At 45.5% G+C, this 25,563-nt stretch overlaps 1 protein-coding gene across 1 annotated transcript in view; it reads left to right on the top strand.

Annotated features, from left to right (window-relative positions):
• LOC119386117 (sodium/potassium/calcium exchanger 5) overlaps window positions 1-25,563 on the top strand; it is a 43,055-nt gene that overhangs the window by 7,911 nt on the left and 9,581 nt on the right. The window contains exons 2-6 of the mRNA XM_049414225.1: window positions 6,799-7,065; window positions 13,270-13,497; window positions 14,556-14,639; window positions 16,233-16,339; window positions 21,608-21,708. Of these exons, the coding sequence (XP_049270182.1) occupies window positions 6,799-7,065; window positions 13,270-13,497; window positions 14,556-14,639; window positions 16,233-16,339; window positions 21,608-21,708 (787 nt within the window). The remainder of the gene's footprint in view (window positions 1-6,798; window positions 7,066-13,269; window positions 13,498-14,555; window positions 14,640-16,232; window positions 16,340-21,607; window positions 21,709-25,563) is intronic.

The raw sequence follows: 25,563 nt of genomic DNA, 5'->3' as shown, positions 1-25,563 counted from the left end.
GAAAAAGGAGCCGCCAAGAAAGAAGGCAAAAAAAAAACGGCCCCCGACATGGGAGAGGAGAAAAAGCAAGCGCGCCCGAAAAAAAAAAAAAGAAAACGCCGCGAGGAGTGCGAGGGAGGAAGAGGGGGAAGGGGGGGGGGCGAAAAAAAGCGAGCGGCTGTTGTTACTGTTGCCCCGACGACGTAAAAACGCAATCGTTACGTAACCGCTGCGTCATCGCCGCCATTACAGCGCTTCCACTCGCCAGGGCCGTAACTCAACGGCTTTCTTGGCGCTCTCGGCGCAAGCGTCGCAGAACGTTTGAATTACGCGTCCCTATGGGAGGTATACGAAGAGACTTACCAGTGGTAGTAGTCCGTAACAAGTCTTACGCTTTGACCTCCAATGTGGTGCCGGTGGGAGATTTCTCCTGTGCGTTGTTGAACAATAAAAAATTCGCAGCGTGCGCGTTAACTAAAAGCCGAATTCTTCTGTCTCTCATTCCCCATTAGCAGCCATTGGCATGTTCCAGTAGGAAACGTTAGTAGAAGTAGAAGTGTAAGTGTTAGCTAAAAGCCGACTTCTTCTGTCTCTCATTCCCATTAGCAGCCATTGTTTACCTCCAAGGTAGTGCCTGGTGAGATTTCTCCTGTGCGTGATTAAACAATAAAAATTTTGCTCAAAACGCCGTTGATTGATGAAATAAACCAACGAAAGACGCCAGATGTTTTGTAAAAAGCAGAACGAAAGAACGCCAGATGTTTTTCTTAAAGTGTAGTAGTAGTAGTTGTATGTAGCCACCTCGCCCGATCGTCAACGGGCGAGGTGGACCGGCAACGGCGCGAGGACCCTGCCGTACGAGAGTTAAATCACACTAAAAGACATACTTTGCGGGCGATACACTCTAGTGAGCTTTCAACTTTTCGTCTTAATGTACATGATAAAGAAATTATTTCTACGAAAAACGCAAGGCACACCTTGAGCAATATATTTGGTTTTGGGACGCTAAATGGAACCATGAGGCGATGCGAAGCCGGAGCACTTGCACGATCGCGTTCCGTTGGCTTTCGTTGGGCATGCTACCGACCTCGCGTCGTGGAACGCGCGTCCTGTCTTCCCTCTAGCCTTGCCTTTAATTCGCACAGGGCGAGCGGGGAATGCGGTCGCTCTTGGCGCTCTTTCGCTCGGGAGCGGACTTCTTCCTTGCATTTCACCGATCACAAGTGATAATGAAGGGACCACGTAAACCAACAGTACAATAAAAGTTTGATGTTTAATATATACACGATGTTTCACACTCTTTATATTATGTACTGGGCGCATTTCACGGAAGAGTTTCACGGTTTACAGATGATTCCCTCCGTAGCTTCGCCCCACTCATCATCATTCACCCCGTGGATATGCTGTGATTTTTTTTTCGGGGGGGGGGGGGGGGGGGGCACTTGCGGAAAGCCTTGACAATTTGAGAAAAACGCCTATTTTCACTATTTATTTTCGGTAAAATACCATGTATCATAAAAATTACGGGGGGGGGGGGGGGGGGGCTACGGGCCTGGCTACGGGCCTGGCGTTAGGTCTAACCATCGTACCGTCCTATTCGCCAAAATCATTTCAATGTGGGTACCGCTTTCTCGTTCAAGCACGTCACATAGATAATTCAGCGTCGTCCTAAACGAAAAAAAAAGTACTAAATGTCGAGGTGTGAATGCAGAATTTTAGCGACACCATCTCGTGATGTGTTGGCGATTTGGAAATCCTTGTGATACCGCAAAGCATGAACTAGCGTTTGCAGAAGATGGTAAGCGGTAAAAAAGACCTGAAGCGACGCATTTCTACAGCAATACGCGTATTCACGCAAACAGAAAAGCAGAGTGCACCATGTTCTACTTCATCTAATTACTCAGAAATACAGGTTCTCTTTCTTTGTAGCCGCTAGAGCAAGATGTAAATACTTCAATGGCTCAGTCGCGCAACACAGTTTATATTGTGGTATAGGCAAAACACAATTTGAGCACGTGCAAATAAAGCAAGAAAAAACATCGAGCACAGGGCAAAACACGAATGTGACTGAAGGCCAGTACCCCATTGATTGGCAGATTGCAATTCTCTCACAATTAATAGGTACGTTAGGACGGTTGCGTGCGTTGATGTGGCAATGGAAGGCACATACATCACCATTAGGCTGCAGTCAACGCGCTTTACTCGCCAACAATCGACTCAAACCGCATACGGCGAAGCGCCGCTGCGTACATTTGTATACGCGCCGCCGACCGCCTATCCACACAAACGCGGCGACGGTGCTGCCACCTATAGCCCGATCTCGTGGCGAATACGGTGGAGCCACGTCGCTATAGCAGCAGCGATGGAGAACGAGCTTGCTTTCCTTCAGCCTATGGTGTTGTTCGGTCTGAGATTCATGGGATGGCCTGAAGATGACATAAATCGCTGTTACGTGTCGTCGATGACGACAACGTCCGTCAGCAGCGTAAGCAATAGAAGGACGAACCGGACGAACAAAGTGAAACCAATTTGAGCACTGAGTTGCTTTCATGAAGATTTAATTGGCTAATGAAGTGGAAATTGTTTTAATAAGAAGTTATGTTTATAAAAAATGTACACTTACTATGCGATCTCAGAATCGCTGGTTGCACTTTGAAGTCTACTCATTAAGATTTTGAGTATTCACGATTTACGGCAACAACCTGTCCTGCAAGAAAATGAATCGTGCTATCAGCGAATGCGATAAATGTGCGACCAGCAAGGTCTCTGCATCGGCACAGCTGCCTCGAGCCCCTCTAGAAGGTGATTGTTTTTCACCACGGCATTTCTAATCTAATCGGGCCATCCAAGTGCGGAACCACAGCTATGAACAAAAACGGGCTGAGCTGATAGGGTGCGTTTCTGAGGTGTGATATCAGTTTGAGATTACTTCACCGTAAGGATAGCGCAACAAGCAATCTGTAAAAGCTGGCAGCGTCAATACAGAAGTACATCGTTATCTTTGCGATTTGGAGAGCGAAGCGTTGTTCTGAAAGAGAGAGGCAGATAAATGATATGCGGAAGGCGGGTAGCTTCACCGGAAGATAAATGTCCAGTTTGCTACCCTGAAATATGCAAGGGTTAAGGCTAGATAGATCTTTTTATAGGCCGGTATATATACTGCGAAAAGCGAGGCCAGTTACAAAATAGTGAGTTGTTGGGGGAGTTGTTTCAGCATCTTGAGTAGGAGAGCGCAGAGGCGGTTTGGAAGAAAGTGCAAATTACAGGAAAGACGCTCACTTGCAACTAATATTTATTATGAAAAACTTCCCACCATGAATGCTTATGCGCTAGCGCATTCACAACAAAATTATCTCCACTCTAAACGGAGCACAAAAAGTAATTCCATATCGTAGATAAGTACAATATCAAACTATTTCAAAGATAACTTGGAGGGGGCATGCATTTATTTCTTCAGTTAAAACATTCAACTACTACAAAGAAACTTCAATTTCTTAACCATCAGATGTACCGACGGCGCACTGATTCACATGTCTGCATCATTGTTAGTCTGGCCCGCCTCAAGAGTTTCTCTTTCACGGATGCCCTTTGCTCGACTTGTGACCTCTGCCTCCTCGAAAATAAATATCACTTTGCAAGTCTTTCCTGCCCTGTGCTCTTTCGCCCGAAGCACTTCTGCGCTCCCCTACGCAAGATGCGCGAGGCTAGTCGAAACTTCAACAAAAGTAACACCGTAGAACATTTCCATGAAGGGCCACAAACGTACGCTATCCTGAGCACTATGCTCCATTCAGGGTGCATTAAATATAAGGTGATTTCGTGACACCCGCCTTGTTGGCTTAGCGGTTATGGCGTTGCGCTGCAAAGAAATTGGACGCGGGTTTGATAATCAAGAAGGCCGTATTTCGGCAAGAACGAAATACGAGAACGCCTGTTTACTGAAAGTAAACGCTAAATAAAGAACCCGTAGAACTGATTGACTGACTGACCAACTGACTGGACTTACTGGACTGACTGGACTGATTGTACTGACCGGATTGACTGACTGGCTGAACTGACCGACTGACTGGACTGACTGGACTGACTGGACTGACTGGACTGACTAGACTGACTGACCGGACTGACTGACTGGACTGACTGACTGGACTGACTGACTGGATTGACATGACTGACCGAACTGACGGACGGACGGACGGACGGACTAGAGATTTCTTGTGTTCATGTGAGCAGCGCTATAAAGAATAACAGAAAACAAGCAGAAATGAGCGTCCAGCTCACACTGAAGCTCAGGTGGAACGCCACGATTATGAGGTATCATCTTTAGAACTTCGTGGTCAAAGGGTGCACGAACATGAAAAATTCTGATGAATACTCTATGCAAGTGTTCATTAGCACTTGAACAGGCTATTTTATTCACTTATGGCCTGAGAATGGCAGGTTACGAACACTTATTCTTTCAGTACTGAAAGGACCAATACTCGTACACGAATTTGCGACACCTTTAGATATGAGAATGGCACGTAGGTAGCAGAAACCACGAATTTTTCCTTCTTCTCTCAACTTTTTCCTTCCCTTTTCTCTTCTCCAGTGCAGATCAGCCAACTGGGCTCGATCTTGGTTAACCTTTCATTCGTTGCCCTCGTAAAGATATAGAAACCATGGAACACTTATTGCGTACTGTACCTGAGTGCGACATCCAGCGCATATTTTTTGTAGGCTCCAGCAAAATGACTGAACTTGAGTACATATTTAGATGAAATGTTTTGGACACTGGCCTATCCATCGATATCGCAAAAAAGCTATTCGTGCGCTGCAGTGCTGCGGCTTCGGTGACATGCTTTTCAGTGTAATATAATAATATCTGGTGTTTAACGTCCCAAAACCACGATATGATTATGAGAGACGCCGTAGTGGAGGGCTCCGGAAATTTCGACCACCTGGGGTTCTTTAACGTGCACCTAAAACTAAGTACACGGGCCTCAAACATTTTCGCCTCCATCGAAAATGCCGCCGCCGCGGCCGGAATTTGATCCCGTGACCTTCGGGTCAGCAGTCGAGCGCCATAACCACTAGACTACCGTGGCGGGGGCCTTTCAATGTATGCTACGCGTCTAGTATTCGCTCTTTCATTCTGTTCATTCATGCGAAGCTTGCTACGTCTAGCCTGTCTCGGCGTTGGCGCCACGCTAAAACCCATACCCGCAATGGATATGAGAATATGAGCGGCGCATAGAAATAAAGAAAAAAAGAAAGATCCGTTTGGCAGGATTCAATCTGCACCAGCGGCGGATCACGTGACACGCTTGGCCACTCAAGGTCGCTGGGTGTGTCACGGGGAGAGAGAGGGAATTTTCTCTTGTTTGAACAGTAGTGCAGGGTTTAAATAAAACGCTACAATCTGCTTGATCCCCTTCACTTTCCTATTTTTGATTTCTTTCTTTCTATTTCTGGGGTTTAACGTATGCACGCAGGAACGCCATGTTTTGAGACAACGTCTTCCAAAAGCTGCAGGATTATCGAAGCCGGCGCGACTTCACGCCGCCAGGTCAGTTGCCGGAGTTCCACGCATATTTATCTTGGGACTTGGTCACTGGTGAGCACCAGTCCGATAAACCAATGGAACATTCGGAAACCGGCGGCGCTAACGGACACGCATTCTCCCAGACGGCACAACACTTCTACACATTTCAACCACGTAGATTAGTTCTGAGAGAAAGGGAGAATAATTAGTTCTCATAAAAGAAGAATGCCTGCTGCCCTCACTCGTCTGTCACCTGCCAGTAGTGTGGGCAAGGAACGATAAACATAGTCGCTATGAAGAGAGTGAATGTAGCTGAACAGCTGTGCTCGCATAAGCTGCTTCGGTTGATTCTTCTGCGCCTTAATTCTCTCACGAACTGCCTAAGAAGCTGGATTTAACCCATGCAATGTGGAGACGCTTCCTTGTTTCAAACAGGTAGCATTATTACAGGGTGAAATGTAGCGCATTAGCAGCGTGTACTACTATTCTAGTGTATATATTCATTTGCGGAGCGCGAATGACATAACTTCGGAATTGAAGACTTATTTCTGCTTGATATTTCTGTTGTGGAAGAGTAGCGTGGACACTGAAGGAATTTGGGTTGTATGAGGATACTACTGTCTCCCACGAAGTTTAGTTCGTATCGCCTTCTTTTTCAAGACCAGTCCTGTCTATAGTAGCAAGCGTGCTTTCCGGGTATCGACACACATTTGCCGAATCGGCGAGCTAAGCCGTTGTAACGGCTAGCTGACTCTCGTCATCAGTGAATGCACAGGTGCTGCATAAGCGTACAAAACGTAGTATAATACGTTATAAGAAAGTAGAGTACTTAACCTTGATGCTAGGTTATTCCATAAAGCTTTAATCATGCACAAAGTACGGGAGCACAAATATAACCGACAACCAAGTGCTGAGACAAAGCTCCATTGTTGGTGTGGATAGGGAGGGGTGTCGCGCCATGCGGTGTGTCTACTTAGCACCCGATAACGGCCGGAATACTAGGGCCTGTGAGTTCCATCTGCGCGCGAATAAAACTGTAAAAACCTGAACAGCGACTGAGTCGAGAAGGAGAAGACTCAGACGCCGCGATAAACAGAGAAAGAAAACGAGGTGGAGAAGGGAAAAAAATAGCGCGGGCGAGCCTACGCTATGTGTTGTTATCCACGCCTGTAAGAACTGAAGCCATGGATAACAAGAGGCCATTGTCGATAACGCGTAGTGAGGACGTCCCCGAGTAGCGTCCCATCAAACGTCCCGCTGTGTTTGGCGCGGCCTCACTTCTTCCCTAACGCCGTCAGCGGGCGGTCGCGGTGTCCAGGAGCTCTCGCACGGAACTCGGGGGGTCGACGCAAAAGGAGGAGCAGCTCCGTTGATCGCGCAGCGTGAGAAGTGCCAGGCGCACCCGTTTCTTCCAAATCTGGATACCTCGGCTTCTCCTGAGCATGTCCTGACGACGGCCCCCCGTGGTCGGTCCCCGACCCTGGGCGACGGCTGGCGAAGGCAGCGGTTGCTGTCGGCACTGGTCCTCCTGCTGCTCTGTGGCGCAGCACCGGTGGCCAGATGCGGTGAGTTGCAGTCTTCCGGCCAACTGCACCCGTACTGCGCCCGTGTGCGCGGTGTCTGACTGAAGTCTTAAGAGAATTCGTTGCTGGTCTAGTTGGTTCGTAATAGTAAACTGCAGAGCACAAATTAGGTACGGGACATAGAAGAACACACACAGCGCAGGACAAGACTAAAGTCTGTTGCTCACCGCCACTGGCTTGATCAACTTCAGTAAAAGACTGCGTCCACTTGCGCGAGAACGGAAGCCTAGGATCCAAGACAGGAAAAAAAAAAATAGTGAAACTATGTTTCTCACGTGGACAAGGTTGAATAAGCATAAACTTCTTTCAGATTCCTTTCAGATTTTTTTATTAAATGTGTTTAAGGAGAGGTTGGTGCCTATGCATGGCTCCGGCTACTCCTCTTCCCTTACTTATTAATTTGCGTCTCGAACTTATAAATAAAAGTAGAGTATTGTAAAACTCACTCACGGCAATGTCTTTTTAAAAGGAATGTCCTCACGTCATGCATAATGTCCATGTGTCGTCAACAATGTTTACACACAAGACAAGCAAGAAATGTTATGCGTATATTTTTCACCGTGTTCTTATGCATTACACCTCTTGCGGCACGGTATTTCGCATCTTGTGTTGGAAATATGTTGATAAGCGTGCTCCCGAGGAAAACAGTCAATGACCATTCTTCAAACAAGCATCACAAAACATTTTATGAACCGTGACGAAAACGGTACCATCTCTCTCATAGTCAATGTCTGTGTCATCTCTCTATGGTTGTAACTGAGATATTTGACAAACGACTGGGATCGTCTTACCTTCCTGCCTATAGGAAGCCTTAATTATGACATCGCATATTCATGCGCTCAGTGGCGACAGCGTCAGCTCACTTCGATGACATGCTGTTTTCAAACAAAACGTTTCGCGGTGCCGACTTCATCAGCCGTTCCAGCATAGAGTGATGAAGGCTCTTTAAGAACTGACAGCACTCTTGCAAAGGAACAATAATGATATGTAATTGAAATTAAATGGGTTTATGAGCGTGTAATCATGAACAACTATAGTATTATGTCTGTGCTTGGTGTCTGTATATGTTTTTTCTTGTCTTTCCACCTCCGTATAATCATTGTCCCGTATTGTGGGGTATTAAACCTGATCTTTAAAATCCTCTCTACCTCTCCTTGCTTTTGTATCTGTCTCACACACGTGCTCGCACGCACGCACAAAATGCACATAGTGCCGATGATGCGTACCGATTTGCTGGAACAAATCGATCCTTACATGGAGAGTAGTGGAGTGGAAAAAAATCGAGACAAGATGTCTCAGCACAATGCAATAGATAACACGACAAAACGTCTGGTGCAATCTTTACCGCTGGCTTCACAGTAATACAAAGAAAATTCCGCGAATGCTAATATTCTGCTGAATGTAGATACGGGACCAACGAATGGGCTTTTGTAACAGCCGTTGGCCCCACACAACCACACGTGCTTCAGAAATGAGCCGCGAAAAACAGCAAAAAAAGCTAGCACTTCATCAGAATGAAGAATCGTGTGAGCGCTTGTGAATTTCATTGATAAGAAATCGTTTATTCAGGGTAATTCCAAATACACTGGGAGCAATACTCGATAAAATTTCACATTTCTGTGCTTACAAAAAATATTTTGTCTAGAAAACAAAAGAAAAGAAATGAAAACAGAACGGCATATAGTTAACTTGATGCAGCTGTTAAAATGTGCTATAAAAGCAGCATATTATCTAATATGTTGCTCACCGCGTGCCGTTCGACGAATTCTCTCTATGGGAAAACGGAGTTTGGTCCAGATCAAGAAATATTTTTTGGAACGAGCAATGCGACGCCCTCACAGTGAGATCCTTTAGCAACAGCGACACTGTGTGGAATATGTGCGTCGGCATCAACGGAACGATTTGTCAATCACTGTATATAAGTTTGAGCCGCATCCCAGTGTAATTGCATCACGTGGTCATAGAGGAGAGACAAGATTACTAATGCCGTGTGATAAGCGATAATGCTATTGTGCCCAAAACAAAACACAAACGTGTATTAAAGATGATCGAATTCGATAAATTTTATGACTATACTGTTGGCCAGAACAACAGTATACAGCATCGCCGTTGCAGGAAAGCATCTTACGTAGAGTAAGTAATTTTCTTTTTCAAAATTTCAGTTAACGTTAAAAGTTGCGTACCATTAGCTGTCTTATCTCAAAACTTGCGCACGATGCGGAGACAAGAGAGAGAGAGAGAGAGAGAGAGCTCTTTATTGAAAGGCAAGTGAGAGTTCTTTGATTCATTCATAATTGCTGTCGACACGGGGAACAAGCCATCATGTATAAACAAGCAAATGTGCGAATTTGTGACAAATCATCATTTCTGTGAAGCACATGCAAGCACACGGGTATAGTCACTCGACTAACTGTTTTTGTCGGTCAAGTTTCATATCTACAGACGCTGACTAAGTGAGGCTCGGTCGTGGGCATTGTATACGGCTGATATAGAGATGACTTTAGCGCCCAGCAGTAGCGTTGCTGACTGCACTTGAAGGCATCTGTAGCTCATTCACACAGCTGCTCACCTGTAAAATCTGCATTGTCTTTGTTCTCATTTAAATAGTTTATCTTATAAAGCTACTATTGGGTAACTTAGCCAGTCGGAAGAATTATTTATGGCTATAACAAATATTGTGATATATCCAAGAAGTAGTGCTCGCTACCTTAAATTTTATTTTATGAAAGTCGTAGACGTTTCGGCGCATGCATCTGAGCACTTGTGTGAAAAAGACCCCGTGGGAAATAAATCTATAGCACGAGATAACAATAATACCAATGACATGAATGGGTATCTTGTATGCGACGGTGCTGCCATCACCACCTGTTCGTATGGACGATTACTCCTATCCCCATCCATCCCATTTTCTCTAGTTAAATCCTTCTACTTTAGACAGAACACAATTAAGCTCGAAAAGGGCTGCTCTAAAACCCGAAGCGTAAGATGCTCGCAAAAAGAAAAAAAGGACATTGTGAGCACCAGAAACAAGTGTCTAGCTGTACTCATGCATAGCAAAATCCGGTACGTAACTTTGGCTTTGCTTGCAACATGTTGTACTGATAAGGGATGAACCACCTTCTTTGCTTATCTGCTGCTCCTCTCCCCTCTTTCTCCAGCACGTGCCCTATCTTAATCTAGACATCTATTCTGAACCCACTTTAGATTTATCTTCTCAGTTCTGATTCTCAGTTCTCAACATCAGCTCCATTGCCACGAGCTTTAAGGTACAGTTGCCTAGGCAGTGCGAACAATGCAGCTAACAACGACTGCTCCCTTGAATTCAAGGAAAAACGACTGTGAGTTATTGGCGCGACACACGTTTCTTACGACAGTCGGTGAGCGAAAATGGAGGTGAGAAGCCACAAATATTTAACGTAGATGTCTCACAGTAATACAGTTCATCACCATGTTCAATATGCTCCCCGTAAACTTTCTCCTAGATGGTCTCAAATCACTACATTTACTCACGTTTCTCGTGAACAGGACTTGCGTCTGCCACCACACCAACTCCACCACCACAACTCCCTGATCTCGTTAGACAGTTTTAGTCGGGCGTCTGCAGCAGCTCTGCGGACGCAGGAAGCCAGCCATTGTGAAAATAAATTTAATTTATGGCGATGCCCAGGTTCAGTCATACATTACGTTGCGCCGCTTTCCGTTCTAGCCGTGTTGTCGTTGTGTCGGCGATCAGTAAAATTAAGCGAAGGAGTTGGGGGCTACACTAGTTGAATTGGACTGATTGCCAACAACAACAACAACAACAACAACAACAACAACAACAACAACAACAACAACACGGCTAAGATAAATTGGTGCAACGTAAAGTGTGACTCAATCGAAGCCTGGTTTTTAAACTTCAGCACCGAGCGTTTAGAGCTTAATACTGCTCGATTAAACTTGGCGGAGCAGTTCCTACGATGTCTTAGGCACGAGCTGCTTATATTAGGAATGGCGCCATGCCGTCATTATGCCTTTCAAGGTCTTCATCAATGCTAGTTTCTAAAATGTAGCTGCACCTGTACGCATCTATACATATGCAGCTTCCAGTGCAATCTGAACGTTCTCGTGCAGTGACATATCGTACTGGTCAACAGTGGTAGGTATTTAGGTTGCTGCCGGAGTCGGAAAGGGAGCGATGTAGTATAGGTCACGCCGAGATAACGATAAATCGCAGTGCTACATGGCCTGAGTGTTACGCCCACTCGTAAACACTTCAGGTGGTGGCCTACGCTGAGAGCTTCTATAATTGTTTCCCTATTTTCATTTAAAAAGTTTTACTTATGTTCTTTACAATGCGAAAATGCACAAACGCTTACAAATATTATTTTTTCTTTTCATTGTACCTGCGTCTACTTACGATACCCGTAAATGTTATAGAAATTTTGTATATTACTACTCAACTCGCGTCTGAGAAGTTTGAGAGTCAGGTGCAGATTGGATCAAATTAGCTCATCTTTTTGTTCGTAACTAGCCACTGTGTTCTAGTGGTTATGGTGCTCTAGTGGTGACCTCAAGGTCGCGGGATCAAATCCCGGCCTTGGCGGCCGTATTTCGGTGGAGGCGCAATGCTAGGGACCGTGTACCTAGATTTAGGCGCACGTTAAAGAACACCAGGTGGTCGAAATTTCCGCAACCCCCCCCCCCCCCCAACTACGGCGTCCCTCATGGCTTTGAGACGTGAAATGCCAACAATTATTATTATTTTTGTTCGTAAGAAGCTATTTAGCATCGGCTGGTTACGTTCGCTAACAATATGTTCAATACAACGGAAACTGAGATCTGTCACAAAACGTCACAAACAGTTCTAGCTAAGAACATTTATTTTTTTCTGTAAATACAGGCCCTGTATTTCCTCATTACCGGTTCACAGTTACACAGCGTATTATAAGTTTCACATTTTGCAATAAATGTACCGCAAAGTGCCGTACTCTCTCCTCGATTTTCCTCGAAACTCTTCCATAGCATGAGCGGCCTTACCGCTTTTTGGAGCGAGCGTCTTTTGTGTTTGCTATCTCGTCAAACCGGTTCCTCAGTGCGACGACATGCGCCTACGTGGACGTGACCACGTCCACGTCGCACGCTCTCAAGCACATAACATGACACCCTGCCTTCTAGCTGTTAGGTCGCCAGAATGGTTCTTTTTCTGAGAGGGAATGTAAAGAAGAAGACTTGCATTTTTCTAGCAGTATCTTCAATGCTCTGCGCACGCTGCTGATCGCCGTTGTCCTTTCGGAAGGATCCATTGCACCGCATCTTTTACCATCCTTGTCTAATGGCATCGCCATAAAACTTCCAATCAGATCTAACGCTCCGGCGCAGGAAACATGGCTATAGACAAAGGTTTAGTGACTCAACAATAATCTAACGACACAGCAAATGGACGCAAGTTCAATAAGCTGTTTATAATTGTCATCATTGCTCATTTTCAAGGTATTGTGTTGTTAATGAACATGTCTCATAGTCATGTTATATGTAACTGCATAAAAAACTGTATGTACGGACTCTATCCGCGGTTATCCATGTGACCACCCTGTATGCATGGGACTCTGCCCTTAGACTCTGCGCATTCTTTATACGCCAGATATCGCATATGTACAGTACTCGCGGATTCAAACGCGACATCAAAATTTTTAGTACAACGACTGGTATGAGCAATTGCTAGAAATAACCATATCATGTCGCGACAAATCTGGTCTCTAAAGATAATGTTGGCTCTGATCTACGCGTTCGATTCGAAATTACGCCGATATGACCCGAACTGAAGACGGTGGAAACGAAAGTATGTGCATTACTTTCGTTTCAATCCGCGAGTACTGTGCACAGTGCTTCTCATTATTATTATTTTTTTCTTATCCTTTATTCTTTCTAGTTTTTCTTGTTTTTGTGTGTTTCTTTAGTAGTACTATCACGTTGATGGGACAGCTGGCTCTAACATAGCCGATGTCCCATGTTTTTCATACAGAAAAAAATAATGAAGACTTTGTTCGACAATATATATATATATATATATATATATATATTATATATATATATATATATATATATTTGATTTGCTGCAGAGGAATGCAGTACGCATGTGCTTATATTATTGACGCTATTATGCACTTGTTCTGACGTTGAGTGCCGTCCTGTCTGTGTCCTCAGCCGAGACGACTGCAGGCGAGGCGGCACGGCGCTGTCTCCCCGCTGCTGGCGGCGGCGAGACAGCCGAAGGCGGCGGCAGGTCCGAGTTCCCGGCCGACCTCTTCAGCCAGCAACAGAGGCAGCGGGGCTGGGTGGCGTTGCACTTCGCGGGAACCGCGTACGGGCTGGCGCTGCTCGCCATTGTCTGCCAGAAGTACTTCGTCCCGTCCCTGGAGGTCATGGCCGACTGTGAGTGGGGACTTCGCCGCTATTTATGGCGGAGCATTTTTTGCCGAGTCGTCCGCCGATTTTATTTTCTGATCCGTTCGTTAGTTGTTAAAAACAACACCTATCGCCTATGTGTGTCCCAGTTGTGAACGGGAACAAAGAAAAACTCGAAAGGGGACACAAAATGGCGAACGCAAAACCAGTAACAGCATCTTCACAACTCGAAGCAAACATGTAGCCTCCTCGTAACTGCCTGGATAGGAGTAGTGGTTAACTAATCCGGTCTCTGCGAAATTACGTAGTAAGACGACACAAGATGCCTAAATATTCTCAGGGCAACAAATGCACCCGACAAGGAGCATAATAAATAAAGTAAGCATATTTATGCTTCCGTTCCCAGGTTTGATTTGGCGCGCCTGCTTTGTCGGTCTTTCACCAGTGAAGTGCCATTCAGCATCACCCTATCTCAAGGATCGGCCCACTTTAGCAAACACGTCAACCCTAAACTGGACTGACTTGGCTAGTTGGTTATTCATACAGAAGTTAAACAGCGCAAAAAAAAAAAGAAAACATGGCCACGGAAAGCGCCTGTCCTGTGTGTTTGCTTTCCGTGGCCGGGTTTTTTTTGCGCTGTTTAACTTTAGTGCGTCAACGATGCGCACATAAAAGTTTGCCGATCCCGGAGGCAGTATAAGGCTCTTCACGTGGGTCATTGCTCGGATTCTGCGCGTCTAGCAGTGTTGCCTGACAGCCACCTAATCGCAATGGTTGTAAACGTTTTGTAGCATATGATCACTTCCATAAGCCCAACAAGCAACACGTCAGTGTGCTACGCGCTATATTTGTCTGCCTCCCAGCAGAAAGTTCTTGCCTGAATGTCTTGTTTCCGTAATAACGCCAGCGTTGCACGTAAATATAGTAGCAACGTACGGAAAGGGAAAATAGAGGGAAAAGGTAGAAGCTTTGACTGCTCATTGATGACTTCTTCTATCGAATCAGGGACAGTCAATCTTAGTTATCGAATTAACCGAAGAATGCATTGGAATAAACCTTCAGCAACTCGTTCAAATTTACTCCAGACTTCCGAGTTCCTACCGACGTTGCCGGAGCAACCTTCATGGCCATGGGCACATCGGCACCAGAACTGTTTTCTTCCGTCTTCGGTGAGTCCTATAAGGCCTACGCCAAGTGCCATGCAATCCCTGACTCTTTCTAAGGCATTAGGCTGTTCAGCCGAAGATACTTGCACGTGAGTGTTTTTAATATTTGCTCACTCGCGTCTGCATGTCTCTCTTGCAGACCTAAGCTCAGCGTCTCCAGTATCAGCACACAGTTCATTTTTTTGAGCAGGCGTTTCTTCGAACGTATCGATAGCGTAGAAGCACACACGTGGTCAGAAAGATTGCTTGTGCGCTCGCGTTTGTGTGATGATGACCGTGATGATGATAATGATTGTCTTTACGAATGGCTCGTGTGTATACAGTCCTTTCGAACATTCTTCTCTTTTATTTTTCTTTCTTACTTTATTGTTAGTCGAGTGACGGGGTCATTATTTCGAGATAGCTGGCTCTTACGTATGCAGCATTGTGTATACGCACCAAAATAAAAAAAATATAAATAAAAGAAAAGCACGAGTGGCCAGCTGACTTAATCTGTAGCTAATCATTATTAGGGAAAATGATATGGATGGAGAAAATAATTCACTCTTTTAGTGGTGCTTCCTGCCTGCCTCTTTGCGTTACTCGTTGAACATTGGCACAACCGGCAATGTGGCATACGTACAATAACAGTAATTACTTATCTTATTCCTCGTCTTTCTCATCTTTTTACTCCGCTTTCGGAATCCCCCACCGCAGGGTAGCCAACCAGATGCTTTTCTGGTTCACCTCCTTGCCTTCTGCCTCTACGCTTTTTTCCTATGTGTCTTTCTGAGCGACTCTTTCAGCCTCGTTTTAATTGCAGCCATCAGATATATCAAGAATATTAATTTTCGTATTAATGCCTTTGCGATGTCACTACATTTTTGTGTAATACAAAAGGTTGATAAAGACGATCGACATTGGTATAATAGCTATGTGATATATATATATACATATATATATATATATAAAAACAATAAAGTGCTAACAAAGGACCCGGAAGTAAAAGTTGAAAAAAATCAAGCACGTAGGAAAAATTGTTCAGTAAAGGACTGACGTTTCGGCCGCGGGACCGGCCTTCGTCGGTCCCGACGAAGGCCGGTCCCGCGGCCGAAACGTCAGTCCTTTACTGAACAATTTTTCCTACGTGCTTGATTTTTTTCAACTATATATATATATATATATATATATATATATATATATATATATATATATATATATATATATATATATATATATATATAAGGCTATTGTCGCATTTGTACGTTTGTTCATATCTTGCTCATGCATGTTTCTTAAGATATGAAAGTGTATATAATGCTCTAAAATAAGTTACCTTTTGAAAATGTAACAGTAATAATATGTCATATGTCCTATGATATCTCAGTAACAGTGATAAGTGATATTTATATACAATTTTCGTATTATGTCTCGTGTAGAAGATTTCTTAGTCCCATCTGCCTTGTAAAGGGTTCTTTGGCTTAGCCGAGCTGTCCATGACAGCTTTTAGCCAAGGAACCTCTCCAAAATCTGTATTTTTCTTTCTGGGAAGTAAAATGATTTCATTTGATTTGGTACACCAACTGCTAACTTGTTCTTTTGTCTTTCCAAAACGAGGTTTGTTCGTGAGTGAAGGCGACATCGGAGTGAGCACAGTACTGGGTTCGGCAGTCTTCAACATCGTTGGAGTCACCGGTGTTATCGGGCTCATCGTTTGGAAAAAGGTACAGCCGCGAACGACCTCCCAACTCTCTTTCTCTCCCTTCGCCTGCACTCGGCAAGACCTCATTGTGTTATTTTACTGCGTTTACCGCATCGATATGCCGTTGTTGTGAGCCAGGTTTGCTTATATTTGCTGACCGCAACAATGGATGATGCCCCTTAACGGCGAACAATCCTCGTCCGGCTCGAAACAAAAGTTAGTTATCCGTAAAAACAACACAAGAAGTTACACCACGGGCGTCGTCAGGCTGTGCTGAGAATTTGCAGTGCTAGGCACGCGTTTGCACATTGCCGGGTGCAAAAAGGCTGATAAGTGACCTACAGGCCAGATAATTGGCCGATGCAACCGAGATAATACGCCGGCTGGACCGCACGACTGTTGAACTCAGCACCTCTACGATATGATACATCTAAGCCTAACATTGGCTTCAGGCCAGCTCGCAACTAAGTAAACCACTCTCCTCACGCGATAAGCCGAGAAAGGTTGAGACACACCAATGGCGTGACGAAGGAAGTAGCGCGAACTGTTTCGCGTGTGCTACAAAGAGAGTGAAATAACGGCGATGTTTGCGAAAACATCAAAGTTGTAACGTAACACTTTTTTTTCTGCATATGGTATGTATGCTATAGAACCGGGTAGTTTGCCTAAGTCAGCAAGTACAACTTTTTTTTATGCAGTGAATAAACGCGTCAGTACTCGGGCAGACTGATTTATGCGTTATGAAATAACACTTCCACTCCTTTCACGCCAAAAGCAGCATATACCATTAACAACGGAAGTGGATTTGGTTAGTGTAGATTCGGGATGTAGGCAAACCAAAATCGTCTAGCCAGATGAGCCAATTGTGTGCAGCGGTACAGATCCCCCAATACCTTAGGCTAGCGCAACTTTTTGAAAAATGACAATGCAGAAAACAATCGTGTGTTTATATTTGGGTGCGCAGTGAAAAAACTCAGGGGGTAAAAAAATTAGTGGAGCTTACACTGGAGGCGCAATGCTAAAGAGACAGCTGAGCTGATGGGCCCCTAGGCAGTCCTGGTTGTTGCTGTGTTGTTAAGTTTTGCAAGTTTTTTCTTTCTTTATTCCATATTTCTTTTTTTTTCTCTGTTCTCTCTGTTTTCTTAACGCGAAAGTGTTTTATGCCGGGGTCCACCAAGACTTTCATGACGTATTTCCGTCACGGAAATACACCAACAAAATGCACACGATCGGATGGCAAAGAAAAAAAAGGTTCCGTAAACGGCAGTCGAACCTACGACCTCTCGGTGCGCGGCGAAAGGTGACGGACACTCTAACCACTAAGCCACGGTCACTTTATTTCTTTTATTATTGCGCCACGGTCACACATTCGTAATGTCACACATTCCTATGACGGAGGGATCAACCATGTACTTTTGTATGTCTTTTTTGTCTCTGTTTACTTCAATTTCTTTCTCTTTCTCGGTTTTTTATCATTCTTTCTCTATCTTTGTCTGTATTTCTCTTCTTTCTCTATCTCTCTTTCTTTGATTCGCTCTCTTTCTCTCCCTCTTTCTGCCTTTCTTTCTCTCTATTTCTTTCTATGCCATGCTTTGTTCTCTTCCCTCCTCCTCACCCTAACATCTGTCCCCCTCACTCTCACTCCCTTTCCAACCTCCTTGCTTCACTATTCAAGGCTATGCTATTGCTCTGCTAGCGTGCCTGGATAGCCGAGTTGTTAAAACGCTCGCCTTGGGATGACAAAAATTTGGAGGCACAAAGGAACAAGGACAAGAAATGACAGGACTGGTGCCAAAGTCTTTGGCACCAGTCCTGTCATTTCTTGTCCTTGTTCCTTTGTGCCTCCAAATTTTTGTCAGACCATGCACCAACTAGCCCAAGAACGCGTTTTAGTCAATCGCCTTGGGATCATGGATGCGTGTGTTCTTATCTCGTCTCGCGAAGAATTTTTCCCCTTAGAATTTTTGTCTTTCTCTTTCCTTAATCCTACTTTTTAACACGAAAGTGTTTTATGCCGGGTCCACCAAGTACATCCGTCACGGATATGACGTTGATAAAATGGACGCCAACGGGTGAGAAAGAAAAAAACCAAGATAAAGATACCCCGCTGGGAATCGAACCCACGACCTTGCGGCCGCGACGGCAAGCGCCCGACGCTCTACCGACTAAGCTAACTCTGGAGATGCTAGACACGGCGCGAACGCGTCTGATATCTTTCACACATTCTCTTTCGCGGCGGGCGGAGCGAGGCGGTGCCGCCGTCTGTGAAATGTGAACAGAAGTAATGCTTCACGATCGACACTTAGTAGCGCTTACTCCGAGATTGCGCGCGTTATCGGATGTCATGGTTAAAGCGTCTCGATACCAGAGGTAGACTGGCCGCGCTGGCGTCGCCGAGGCACCCTTGACGCAGTTACGTTCCTCGCCTTCGGCGTCGTGTTAGCGTGCGTCGGCTCATCGGAGTAGTGCAGCTTCCACGTGCACCAACGGGATTTCTCCGCCGCCGACTGCTTCGATTGCGACAGCACCGACTAACAAAACTGCTGCAATATGCGTTGCAGAAAGGACGCGATTTCGACGGGCGAATGTCGTGCCTTGGTGGAGCGAGACCAGCGCCTGCGAGGCAGAGGCCAGCGGGACGCACGCGTTTGCGGCTCAAGCTACAAACCTCTACCTCCCGTGTTGCTGAAGCGCAGTGTGTGTTATGTATGCATGAGCACAGGCGTCGGCTACCCATTACTAGAAAGCGCACACCGTGCCGTTTCTCTCCTTAATTGACGACGCTTTGAATAAGTGCATAGCGGGTACCAGTGTTGATTATGAGCTTGTTGATATCACCTTTACGCGGGATTCACGATTCGCTGTGTCAAAATATATGTTCACAGCGTCAGCTACCACAACGGTTTAATCATGATCATGGGCGTTAGTCGTCGCGATAGAGACATGCTGTCAACATGGGTGCATCCACGTCAAACGGTGCTATAGCTGCCAAACACGAATAGACATTGTACAAGCTCTCATATATCACTACACAATTAGCACTACTTCTGTAAAGACACGTTTCACTTTCGTGTTGTACCGATTCCTATGACGGAGGGATCAGCCATGTTTTTTCTCTCTCTCTCTCTGTACTCGTTGTGCCGCCCATCAGAGTTATTGCATCTCGCGCCGGATAATTCGGGGCACGCGTTCTGGGAGCGAGGCAGTAGATGAAGAAGACGACGACGATGAAGAAGAGGACGAAGAGAGCACGTGTCGGTTCATGATGGTGATAGTTTTCTGTTTCCGACAGACAGATTACGCCCAGCTTAATGCTGTTCAAAAAATAAAATAAAATAAAGTCACCCACTGTGGCGCGCCTCATACTTAGGTATTACCTTTGGGCGTAAGAGCACGCGAATTCATACAAAGCACACATTCTTCATAATGCGCTCTCTTTCCACGTTCAATGCAGCCTTGCTTCTGTAGCGACAAGCGGTATAGAAAGATCTGCTCCGAACATCTGCTGTCGCGTGATTCTACTGCGACTTATCAGCGAGGTAACTTGGGGCAGAAAGAAACATTCGCTCGCTATTGTAGCCTTACAAAGAAGTGGGCTCCGGCTATCGAGGCATACAGTAGTCGCGGTGATCGCTGAGCGCCGCCGGGCAAATAACGATATCTCCGTATCGCGGTTTTGTACGCGTTCTTAAAACGAACGGAGGTGGTCCGTTCTATCCAGCCGCACGCGATTGGTCAGTGTAGGGCCGTGGCGTCTGTCACGGTTCACACTGACCATTCGCGTGCGGCTGGATAGAACGGACCGTCTCCGTTCGTTTTAAGAACGCGTTCAAAACCGCGCCAATGGTCAGACGAGAATCGAAAAGAAACTAGCAATCAATTATGGGATTGTACTATCGTGAGCAATATGAGCTCGAACACGCGACCGCGTGGCAAATAGCCTCAAAACAGCGATTGCGTGATACGGGTATGGCGCTGCCGCACCGGAGGGGAAAGGAGGGGCGCTCTTCCGCTCACTGTTGGCACTCCCGCTTCGCTAGCGTTGCTGCGGAATGGCAGCTGATTGCGTGCCATCGGACGCTAGCAGTGATAAAGCCAAAAGACATCGCACGAAAAACAAAATAAATAAAAGAGGCGTATCAAAATGCTTAGCCAACACCACCTAGTTATAATACAAGCACGGCCTGTGCCTCACGGCAGGCCGCCTCACAGCTGATATCTCAGCAGCTGCATAGCCTGATGGGTCATTAGGTATGGCTATGCGCATTGATGCGAATTCGTATCACCGCTAGCGGCCACTGACACGCTATAAGCTGCCGTTTTGCAGCAAGGATATCGAGGCGGGAGTGTCAACAGCTAGCGGAAGCGCGGTGCGCTTTCCACTTTGTTTCCGACAGCGGCCGCTGCGAATCAGCCGATGTAGAGTTCAAGACTATTCGCCACGCGCTCACGCGTTCGAGCTCATATTGCTCACAATAGTACATCGATAGTACATCGAAAAGGGGCACTTAAGCCCCCCCTCCCCCGCTTTAGTCCACCTTGGTGTCGCACTGGTTTGCACCCCCGAGGCAAAATCCTGCCGACGCCCATGTATGCCTGATAGGGCTCTATGCTCACGCCTATTCTTTTTTTTTTGTGTACACAAGGTGTAATGCTAAACCTACACCTAAATATTGCAGTAATGCATGATAATGATACAAATATCGTACTAACGATGATTTCTTGACTCTTAAATCCATTACCGAAGCCTGGAATTTATAAAGCGTGCTTGGAACCACTCATGGTCCGACAAAATAGAGCTTTGAGGTTAATATTGTGTGACCACACGGCCCCGCCAGACAATTATTTGAAGCCAAGAAGGCCATAACAATGTTTTTTCGTTTGTTTCTTTTGGCTGTTTTCATTGTGTAAGTGCTGATCTTCTCGTATTCTTACCAACCGCGATTTATTTCTTGCGGTCAACAAGTAAACCCTCAGTTCGTATACTTCAGCCTTGTATACTTTTGTATTTTGTTTCTTATCTCTTCTTTCTCAGGCGCCATTCGCTGCTGTAATGAACTAACAAGCCCAGTGACATGTTTATTCTTGTTTCTGTTATGCAGGTCAATTCGTTGCTAGTAAGTAATATATATTTCACCTAATTAAACTTTAAATCTGCACAAACCTTAACTTTCCATGTTCCTATACACGCGGTTGTTTTCATAAAAAGAACTTAAAGGAACAAAATGGTAAGAATGCTGCTGCAGGCTAGAATGAAGTAACCAGCCCTACGATGGTATTTTCTACTTAGACAGTGGACATCAGCTGGTACCCGGTGACGAGAGACTGCATTATGTTCGCCGTCACTGTCTTGGCCCTGGTGGTTATCGTCTGGGACAACAGCGTCGCCTGGTACGTAAGAATGTGGTCCTTTCACTGCGACACTACCTCGTTTTTATATTTGGTGGAATAGTGTTAGGATTCAGTAGTTAAAGCTCACAGTCCCAAGTTTACTGTCAGTCATACTTTGAGGTGAGCAATGTAGAGATTTTGTTGAAAACATATCTCTCAATATGCCTATAGCGAAAACTGGAAACAGGGTCGCGCTGTGGTTATTTAGCTGCCCGACCCCTGCGGAAAAAAGATGGTTGATCCCTCCGTCATAGGAATCGGAATAACACGAAAGAAAAGCGTGCGTAACTGAATGTTTACGGTACATTGATATAAGAGAGTCTGCACAATTTATATTGATGTCTGGCCGCTATGGCACCGTTTAACGTGGATGCACCCACATTGATGATTGGCAATACATCTTCATCCCGACGACTAACCTCCGTGTTAAATGATTACACAAAACCTTGTGGTAGCTGTAGTAGCTAACGGTGAAAGCGTAACCAGAGAACGAGATGTGATAGCCAGAAGAGCGTCGCATATTGGACGCAGGTAGAAACGCAGGACTTGGTTGCCATCCCGCGGCATGTTAAAATGTGATTGAACACCACGGCCAGACTAGAGGGAAACGCAAAGCGCGTCGTGCCGCACACCCGGCCGCGATTTTTCTCGGGGCGAGCGCGTGAGCGGGGAACGCGGCGTAACAGCCAGGTGAGGCAGGCGCGCGTCGCAGAGCTATTTTTGGTTTGGATTAGCGCGATGCTATGAGCGAGGCAGATGCTTTTACGACGCTTGGGTATGGTAGCTTGTAGGGTGCCTTGATGCGCGTTTTGTCGGGGCGCACACATCGAGGCACACTAGTAGCTTGGGCTAAGATCGCCACCTCGCTGTGTGTTAGGGCATTGACAAAATTGAACTTTTATTGAAAACGCGTCGAATGGGATGGACGTGTAACGCGTTGCAGGTGTTATTTTCGGAGGCCACAGTAATGACGAATTACTTTACTTTACCGCTCCAAGAGCGCAACACCACCCCGCCGACCGGGAGAGTGGTAGATATAAAAGGCGCGTTTGTAATGCCTCCAGAGTCTGTGACCGTGGCGCAGTGTGTAGCGCAAGGTAAATGTAACTGGTATAGCGAAGCTTCCATTGAAGCCCATAGGTTGAGAAAATGGCTGCGCATCAGCTGCTCATGGGGCTTAGCGCCATCTATGTGAGGAGGGAACACTTCCGGCGGAACAAGAAATAAAGCGGATCTGACGCAATATCCGGCAAAAAGTGACGTCATTTTGTGGGCACTAGCGCGAAATTTGACCTCAAAATATTTTTCTTAGGCCCCTGATCGCTAAGGGCTCGTGCTACGGCGAGCTGGCAAGCCCTTGGCGAGTACGCTTGAAGCCAACGATAGCTAAGGTAATATCGACCCGTGACTAAACAGCGGTGTTTAAGCGTACCACCGTTCAATTCCCCTTGGTTTTACCAGGAAACCTTATTCTTGGAGCTTTTATTCTGCGTTCGTGTCATCTTCCACAGCCTGAATAAAGTAGGCAGCAGCGTACCTCTCATGCTTGCAGCGTTGCTTATTTGCTTCGCACATGCGCAGGGGACTTAAAGAGCGCATTGCATGATGTGTGCTTCAGTTCTAACGAGAAGAAATGACGCCTGGTCACGCCAAAATAATGATATTTCAGTTTTATTCAATGGTCACAATAACGCAATTTTATCACACCATACACAATGAGCAACAAATCTCGTAATAAGTACAAAAAGTTAGTACACTGCGTGCACTATGTTTTGTCTTATGTTCCGATAAATTAACCGTACGTGGAACGTACCAAGACATGCGAATCGTTGCGCGACAAATAACTTAGCGATCTGCTCACCGATAACAGGAAATATAGTAGGCACCGCGTGTGCACGAAGGAAACCGAGCAGCAGGAATACTGATCCATGAAAATCCAGCAAGCACACTACTCCGAACCGTTGCCGCGTTGTCTTATCTAGAAGAGAGGGCTCGCCAGGCGTATGCGTGCTCCTATTGCATCCTTGGAACACCAAATCGTTTCCTCAAGTACCGAGGAAAGCGTTAGGCGTGAAATGTTAGCCGCGTCGTGCCGTTGCCCGTTGAACACCGTAGCCAGCACGTTCACCAACGATGAAACGCACCTCGCAACTTCGCGCACACCAAAATGAAATTCTCACCACAATAATTCACAGAACGCATGCAAGTGCGAAACACCGGAACACGTGAGAGGGCGTGTCGTTGCACACGAACTTACGAGCGCGTTTAACCTCCTTGGCCTTTCCGTGCCCCGCAAGGGCTGCACTGAATAACAATGACGTGCGCCTGTCTTCAGGGGGCGCTAGGAAAAAGGTTTTTCGTAATAATTAAACACTGTCATACATTCATGGCACATTGCACCTACATAATATTGGTCGGGAAATAAATGTCATTTGTAAAACATAAAGATTGCTTCGCCTTTGAGTAAAGGTTGGTTGTTCGCTATTAGTGTTTGTTCCCTACCAACATAGTCGCGCTTCAATCGCAGCACCCATAACTCCCCATGCTGGTGTCGTTGGCAATAGGTTCTGAACCACTTTTCGCCCGAAGCTTCGCGACCTATTTGGATCGACCTTGGATAGCGTGCCCGGCATCTGTTGTTCCGGACCGAGTGGTCTGGGTTCGATGCCCATTGACGGAACTTTTTTTTTGTCACCTTATCGTGTAAATTTTTTCGACGTCATTTCCGTGACGGAAATACGTCACTGAAGTCTTGGTGGACCCCGGCATAAAACACTTTCGTGTTAAAAAAGTTACTGTTGAAAGGCAAAACGGAGACAGCCTATAGTGAAAAGGAAAAAGAAAAAAAGATGACTGATCCCTCCGTTATAGGAATCGGTATATCACGAAAGTGAAACGTGTCTTCAAAGAAGTAGTGCTCATTGTGCAGTCATATATGAGAGCTTGTACAATGTTTATTGGTGTCTGGCAGCTATAGCACCGCATGACGCGGATGCACCCACGTTGACGCCTAATGGCACATCTCCGTCGCGACTACTAACGCCCATTATCATGATTTAACCGTTTTGGTAGCTGAAGTTGCTAACATATACCTGGACACCACGTATCGTAGATGCCGCGAAAAGATGACATCAAGAAGCACATGATAAATAGGGGTGTACAAATATTCGAAAATTTTGAATAACATATCGAATAGCATTCTATTCGATTCGGCACTCGAATGAATAGTACATATTCGAAATGCCGAACATTTTTTGAATAGTTTTCGAATAATCGGCACCGACGGGAGAACCCCAAAAAGAAAGGAAACTTTGAAACAGCTAAAGATAATTTTTGTTCTTTTAATCACGAAATTACCAATGTGCACGCAGCTCAAGCTTTTATGGGACTACCGACGCTATATATATATTACCAGATGAAGGCGATTTTCCGCTAAACTCCACTCTTACTCAGTTTTCACTGTGCTGCAGCTGCATCGCATTAATAAGTTCCTGTCTTCATCTAGTAATAACTGAAGGCGGGGACTACGACTGCATTCAGCTTCATGAATAAAAGACGCAGGTGTTGTGTTTGCGTAAATTGCTCTTAAGCTTTCAACACAGTTTACATTCTTTCGGTGCCGAGGCCCATGTTGTTATGACAGGTTTATCCGTTTCATTACATCTTGAATTGTATTCGTAGTGTTCGTTTCAAAATTGTTTAGTCGTTATGTCTCAACTTTATTTAAAAGCGGCCGACCAAGTATCACCTTGATTAGTGTAGTCACTGCTGTTTTTCAACCTTAAAGTACAAAATATTTCCAAAGCCCTGGTCATAGCTGTGTAGGAGCTTACCTCAGTTTTCGTAGTTGAAGTA

This window comes from Rhipicephalus sanguineus, chromosome 3 (genome assembly GCF_013339695.2).
Source record: "Rhipicephalus sanguineus isolate Rsan-2018 chromosome 3, BIME_Rsan_1.4, whole genome shotgun sequence".
NCBI classification, from domain to species: Eukaryota; Metazoa; Arthropoda; class Arachnida; order Ixodida; family Ixodidae; genus Rhipicephalus; species Rhipicephalus sanguineus.
This window is presented reverse-complemented; position numbering and strand designations above follow the sequence as displayed.